The sequence below is a fragment of the Octodon degus genome, unplaced genomic scaffold, assembly GCF_000260255.1.
Source record: "Octodon degus isolate 3935 unplaced genomic scaffold, OctDeg1.0 scaffold00108, whole genome shotgun sequence".
Classification (NCBI taxonomy): Eukaryota; Metazoa; Chordata; class Mammalia; order Rodentia; family Octodontidae; genus Octodon; species Octodon degus.
In genome coordinates this window covers 1644895-1652263 of record NW_004524684.1, presented here as the reverse complement: position 1 = coordinate 1652263, position 7369 = coordinate 1644895, and the positions used below count along the sequence as shown (strand labels likewise).

Sequence of the window (7369 nt, the reverse complement as noted above, 5' to 3'; positions counted from 1 at the left end):
GCGCGGCGAGGCTCCAGGGCGCGGGGCCGCCGCCGCTCAGAGGCGGAGGGGCCAGCGCCTGCCTGCCGCCCCCGTCCCCGTTCACTCGCCGCGGAGCCTTCTTCTCCTCCATCCGGACCTTCTTGGCGGACAGAGACGCCGGCGGGTCCCGGGAGGACGACTGCAGCTTGCCGAAGGGCTCCTTCTCCGAGACGGCCGGGGCGGCGGCGGCAGCGCCGCGCACTGGGCTCGGCGGCGCCGCCATTTTGCACTCCTGTTGTATTTACTCCGCTCGGCTCCCGGCGCGGGGCGGGGGCGGGGCGGGGGCGGGGCGGCCGGGGCCACCGGCCTGGCCTTGCATTGGGCGAACCGCGTGGAGGGACGCACACAGAAGCCAATCAGAGACGCGAGGCAAAGTCGGAGGGGCGGGACTGCTGGGCCGACCGGCGCCGGAGGTCAGCTCGCGGCGGGGCGCTGTGGCCCCGGGGACCCTGCCTGCGAGGGTCTAAAGCTGTCGCCTGCGGCGCCCGCGTACCTGCGCGAGCTCGCGGAGAACCCGGGCCCCCGGACAGCTGAGGCCACCGGGCCTTGATGAGAGGAGACATGCTGCTCCGGTCGGGAACCGGGGCTCTGAAGTCGGTGACTGCCTGCCGGTCGGAAACTTGGGGTTCCCGACGAGGCCCCGCGGGAGCGCTAGGAGATGGGTGCGACGGGACGCCGCGCCACACCTGATATCCGGGAAGCGGCGTTGACAGGTGTGCGCAAAGCAAGCCCTTCAGTTTCTGTGTGCTTTTAAGGAGTTTATTTTGACTGACGGAGTTTCCCATTTGGTCTCCGACGCGCGGTGCACTTGGTGAGCGCGCTTTGCGTCAGCTCCCGGGTTACCGGACGGCTGCGCCTAGCGAGGAGCCTGGCTTTTGTTTAACTCGCCGACCTCATGTGCGATCGGAAATCCAAGGAAGGGAGGTAAAAATAAGAATGGTTAGCTGAGAAGATGACCGTCAGTGCCGCAAACTGAAGGCTCGTAAGAGGAGCTCTAACTGCCCGTTACTTTGTAGAAACAGTTGAATGTAACTCTTCAGGAAGTACCCAGGCCTGTGACTGCGGCAAATTAGAAATGTTTATTTTGTTTCACTTTTCCCTTTCCTTTGTTTTAGAGTGCTTTCGGAGTGGCCTCAGAATTTCACCTTGGCTGGGCATAATCCCAGCACTGTGGAGGCTGAGACAGGAGGATCGCTGTGCGTTCGAGGCTAGCCTGGGCTACATAAGCGAGTTCCAGCCTGCACTACCTAGTGAGAGCCTGTCTCAAAAAAATCACTTCCTTCAAATTGGCTTGTAGGTATGGCGTTTATTTTTAAGTGGTGTTTATTTACTTGTTTATTTAATTCAGACTGCCCTGGAATTCCATCCTGCTGTGTAAGAGGTTAAACTGCAAACCAGAAGAGCCCACTGGCTGTAGGAACAGCCCTCAAGATGAGCCACAACTGCTCACATTCCCTATTCCAGAACAATGAAGTTGCCATCCTAAGAGATCAGATGGTTGTGTTTTTTAAAAATGTGTATGTTTTATTTATTTATTCATTTATTGGGTGCAGGATCTCGCTACGCAGTTGAACTCATAGTGACCCTCCTGTCTTAGCCTGCCCAGCAGTGGGATTAGAGATGTGTGCCACCATGCCCAGGGCAGCACAGCATGAGGTCCCAGGGATCAAACCAGGGACCTTGTGCTTAGACCGCCAAGCTATCTTCCAGGCCCAGACTGTTGTCTTAACTGGCAAAATTTACTGCTTGGAGAAGTCTGAGAACTGATTTCCCAAGGGCTTGCTGTGTTCCCACCTTGCCTCAGTATCACCTTCCTTTGTTTGAAAGCCAAATAAATATGGGCTGCCCTGAGCTCCTGTCTACACTTGAGAGTTTTTACTCCCAGAGACCATTGAGCTTCCTGGGCTTCCGAGAACCACACTTCTTGTCTCTATAGAAGCCGCTCACCCCACACCTGCTTTAGGAGGTTGGGGCCTGATCAGTCCCACGGTCACGTCACCCTCCCCGGCTTCTCCCCCTTCGGACCCCCAAGCCCTGTTCCTCGGCACCTGCATGGGGCTTCGCAAGGGCAGTGAGTGCCCTCTCCCTGCCAAGGCCTTGCGCCTGTTGCCCTTCCACTCCCATCAAGACTGCAGGACTTCCAGGGCCTGTTGTTCTTATCACGCATCGCATGTAATTCAGGCAAACTCAGTTCTCTCCTCTTAACAAGTAATAGCATCGAACACAACAGCCTGAGCACCTGCTAAGCTGCAGGCCCCTCCCAGCTTGCAGACAAACCTGAGTTTACAGAAGGCAGGAACACCAACCAAATCAATTGAAAGTTGTCAGGGATCCAGGCGTGGTGGCGCATACCTGTCATCCCAGCATGCAGAAGGCTGAGGCAAGAGGATCGCCTCAAGTTCAAGGCCAGCCTGGACTAGGGAGAGAGGCCCTGTCTCACAAAACACAAGTTGCGGGGAAGGAGTCAGCCAGTTCTTCCTGGTGAGGTCACCTGGCAGCAGTGACCTCAGAGCGAGGAGACAGAAGCGGAAAACAGCAAAACAGAGCAAGTGGACACTAGCTCCATGCCTCCAAGGGGTGCTTCTGCCGCCCTGACTTTTAGGGACAGACTCACTGTATAGCCCAGGTTGGCCTGAACTCATAGTGATCCTCCTGCCTCAGCCTCCAGAGTGCTAGAGTGACAGGCTGCACCAGCCCACTAGCCTCAGATGCCTATTCTAGTCATGGCTAGGAAGGCTGGTACAAATGTGAGGGCCCCCTTATGCAGGGGTCAGTCCCAGCCTCTGAGGCATCCAGTCACCTGTGGGGAGAGCAGCTGTGCCCAGGACGAGCTGTGGCCGAGGCCACATGTGTCAGGAAAGAAGGACAAGTCAGATTGCCGCAGCGCCAAGACCCTGTGTCTTTCCCAAGCCCAGGAGCGAGACACCTGAGCTGTCCTTGAAGGGTACCCTAGTGGCTGCCTGCCTTGTTGTTGTCTTTTTGAGACAGGGTCTCACCATGCAGCTCAGGCTGGCCTTGAGCTCCCTTTGTAACCCAGGCTGGACTCACACTCACAATGATCCTCCTGCCTCAGCCTCCCAAGTGCTAGGATTACAGGCTATACCACCACCAGCCCTCCTCCCAGATTTAAGAGTTTCCCAGGGTGATTTTCCCAAGCGGGCTGGGAGTCTGCTCACTCTGACCCTGGCCATCCTCCATCCTGCAGGAAGAAGTCATGTCTGAGTAAAGCCTCAGCACTTTAAATCTGCACGGTGCTCTGGCTGCATGCAGTGTCTGTCCACCTAGCAAGGTGTCACCCTCAGGGTGTGCCATTCCCTGTGGGCTCTGCAGACCCGGGGGCCCTGTCTGAGCTGGGCAGGGGCACAGGCAGAGTGTGAGGGGCACCGGGCTGCAGGGAAGGCCAACAGACGCTAACGAGGAGGGCCAGGCTGTGGAGGGCTTTGCTGCTCAGCTGTCACCCAGGGAGCTGTCCTAAGGGATTGGGGTGGGGAGAGAGGGTGACCCTGCAAGAAGACTGCAGTTCCTGCAAGCATTCCACAGGCCGGCGTGGCACAGAAAGCATAGAGCTGCAGCTGTCCCCAGAGTGCTCTCCTTTTCTATTGTCAAGGTTTGCTGTGCAACTCAGGCGGACCCTGGACTTGCTGTGGCTCCCAGGCTGGCCTCACAGCGCGATCCTCCTGCCTCAGCCTCCAGAGTGAGTGCTGTGACAACGGGCTTGCACCACCCTACCAGCTTCTTTCATTGTTTTAATTTTGCAGGTTTTACTCTTTTTTTTTTTTTTTTTTTTGGTACAGGTATTGGATACAGGCCCTTGTGCTTGCCAGGCAGGAGCTCATGCCACTGAGCTGTCTCCCTGGCCCTCACAGGTTTACTTTGAAAAGCCTGGCTGTGGAATTTGTGTGGGGCGAGATGAAAGAACAATAGGGTGCTCACCTACACCTATGTTTTACCTCAGGTTCAAGAGCTGGCATTCCTTAAACCCCTCAGACTACTGAGTTCTCCTCCCCTGCATTCCCCTCCCCCATCGGCCCACACACACAAGAGGGCCAGTGCTTACCCCTGAGCTGCACCCCTGCTGCATAGTGGTTTCCTCTAAAAAAATAATTGCTTCCGTACCATCAGTGTGAAAATAGATGTATGATTAAAATAGTGAAAGACTCATCGGTGAAATTTCTACTTTTTAAGGATCAATTTTTTTTTTTTTTTTGGTGGAACCAGGGATTGAACTCAGGCCCTCCTTCCCTTCCGCTTGCCAGGCAAGCACTTATTCTACTGAGCCATCTCCCCAGCCCAAAATTTCTACTTTTTGAGTTCACTTTCAAATCTAATTCAAGCTACCATTATGAATTTTTACACTTTATTTCTTATTTGTAAGATTTTAGTTTTGATCTTTTTCGTGTTTAGTCCATGTATTTGATTTCAATAAATGGAAAAACACTAAATCCCAATCTAATGTAACTGGAAATTTTCTTTCTTCTTTCTTTCTTTCTTTCTTTCTTTTTTCAGTGCAGAGCAACCATGTTCAAAACCATGGCTTTATTTACTTTTTTTATTTTTGTCATTTTGAGATAGGCTTTCACCATGCAGTTCAGGTTGGCCTTGAACTCAAAGCAGTCCTCCTGCCTTAGCCTCCCCAATGCTGGGACTCACCTGGCCTTTCTTTTTCTTTTTATTAGTGCTTGTTCGTAGCACCTAACGATTATGTCCATCAGGAGGAGTTGGCGCATGTGTGTGACACATCTCAAGCCTACATCTCCTGGTCTCCTTAGCAGGGAATTTTCTATCAGTGAACAGACAGGGCAGCGCAGAGCTATCTCAAGCACCAGGGCCCGAGCCCAGGCTCCAGGTATGACCAGTCCAACCTGGACAGGCAGAGGAGTGGTGCAGCGTTGAGGAAAGGAGTCATTGCTTCTGGAAAGTTCTCGGACTTCACTGGGGTCTCCCCAGAAGGCACAGCCACCCACATGGCTGGGAGCTGGGACACCCCGGTCCAGCCTGTGGGGCACATGAAGGGACCCCATGCACTGCGGCATCAGCAGCCACCGCAGGAGAGCCTGAAGCCATGCAGCTCTGGGGAGAACTTGGGGTGGGTCCTGTGTGGGGGAGCTCCAGGAAGGAAATCACTGGATCAGAAGTAAAATGCCACCTCTGTATGACATTGACCAAGAAGCAAATACAGGAGTAGAAACTGGTTATTCATGCAGCAGTGAAGAATGTCATATCTTTATCTTTCTCAGCAGACCAATGTGTGACGTGATAACTGGAAGCAGAAGTCATATTTGCATCCATTTATGTGGCCTCACCATGGACTGTTTAATTTGTAGTGACCTGTTCACTAGTTTTGTTTTTGCTCGTCAGTGATGTTATTATTTTTTAGCTTTGTCTTATTCCATAGTGTATTACCCCTTATGCTTGCGTTATGTCTCTTCCTATTTATTTTCCTCATTGTCTTTTTGAGGCAGGGTCTCCCTACTTGGTCCAGCCTGGCCTTGACTCACTCTGCGGCCCAGGCTGCCCTCCAACTTGAAGCCACCCTCCCACCTCAGCCTCCACAGTGCTGGGATGCCAGACCTATGCCACCACACCTCCAGCTCTTCAGATCCTACTCCTTCTTCCTCACCACACTTGGTGGGTGGGCAGTCAGCACACGCCTTTAGGGACCAGACCTTCAGCTAAGTCTAGAGACACCACAAAAGGCAAGCAGCTCTCTGTCCTCCCAAGTGCCCTTTCCCCACATTCTCTGGCCCCGAGCCATCTTTGCACCAGGGCTGTGCGGCTGTAGGCTGTGGTCTCCTGCCTCACTGATGTATCCACACAGCAAACAGCGTGAGCATCTAGAACGAGTGGCCCTGGTCATGGGCTGTTGTCCCTGTGACGGAGAAGGTAGGATCAGCAGATGCACCATTAGGCCAGTGCCAGGCGGCTTTGAAGCCGGCACAGGACACTGAGGCAGGCAGGCACCCAGGCTGAGAGGAGAGGAAAAGCCCCAGGAGTGGAGCCCTGCTACCAGGCCCAGTCCAGACCCCAGGGTCTAAGGGGAGCCAGGTGCTGGGTGTGCTTGGCCTCATGGGGACGAGGGAAGCCAGAGTAGGACGCAGCCTGTGACAGCTGCAACTTCCTATGCGTGTCCTGCTGTCAGCCCTGTGGCCCACACATCTGGCTCCATGTATTAAATCTTACCTAAGCAGCCAGTATGAAGTAGTTCTGTCAGGAGTTTGCCCCATCGCGGAGGACTGGCCACTTGTAAAAAGATAAGCCTGACAATTAAAAAAAAAAACATTTAGCAGTACTGGGGTTGAACCCAGAGCTTTGTGCATGCTAGACAAGCCCTCTGCCATGGAGCTACATCCCCGGCCCTTAATCTCTGTTTCTACTCTTAGTCTAAAAGATCTTTTAAAAAAAAGAGCATGAGAGAAAAGTTCTATATTTTGTAAATATATGTTCCATGTTCATTGTAATTTGATAGCAGGAGAACTATATATATATATACAAATAGGGATAATAAAGATGTTTCAGCCGGGCCTGGTGGCTTGTGCCTGTAATCTGAGAACTCAAGAGGCTGAGGTAAGAGGTTCACCTCAAGTTCAAGGCCAGCCTCAGCTATATAGTGAGACCCTCAAAAAAGAAAAAAATAGATGTTACAAACGTGTTAGTCTAGAGCTGGTGCTCGGAGTAGTTGCCCAGTACTGGAACTGCAGCCTCCATAATTCGTGCCCAATGCCATAGTCTGGGACTGTGTTCATGAGACCCAAAGAGGAAACGGAGAGGAATAAAGCAGAGGAGTGTGAGCAGGGAGGCACTTTTGTGGAGGCCCAGCTGTAGGAAAGAGCTTTAGGAGACAAGGCCTGGGCCTCCATCAGGAGAGTCTCTCTTGTTTAAACAGAGTATGTTACATATAGGCAGCGTGGCACAGTCTGCGCATGACTAAATTACTGTCTACCTTGGATCCAGTAAGTGCACTTGATTTAGAGAAATGGGCAAGGACCAGACCTGCCAAACCCTGTTAAAAACGGAAGGATCATACATAGTGGTGCATACCTATAATCCAGTACTCAAGAGACAGAGGCAGTTCCATGTTATGCCTAAGATGTTTGATATTCAGACAGATAGTGAGGTTAAGCTCAACAACCTAGATTGTATGGTAATAACAATAAGCTTGTCTTCTGAAGGGTTAACAACCTAAGTTTGCAGACCAAAATTAGAGAAAAAGGAGGGCCACAAGGAAAGCCAACATTTTGGCCATAGCCTTCCAAGGTCAATTAAGACTTAGGACATATGAGAACTTGTACTGTAGCGTCATGTAACTCAGTAGTGTCCCAAATTTTCTGATCAAAGAGATTATGGGGCC

The 7369-nt window shown here is 52.4% G+C and overlaps 1 protein-coding gene across 1 annotated transcript in view; it reads right to left on the bottom strand.

Moving 5' to 3' along the window:
• The window catches only part of Rsbn1l (round spermatid basic protein 1 like), an 80253-nt gene extending 80003 nt beyond the window's left edge, over nucleotides 1-250 (bottom strand). Inside the window, exon 1 of the mRNA XM_023724318.1 lies at nucleotides 8-250. Within this exon, the coding sequence (XP_023580086.1) occupies nucleotides 8-244 (237 nt within the window). The 5' untranslated portion in view covers nucleotides 245-250. The remainder of the gene's footprint in view (nucleotides 1-7) is intronic.
• Nucleotides 251-7369: the final 7119 nt, after the last annotated feature.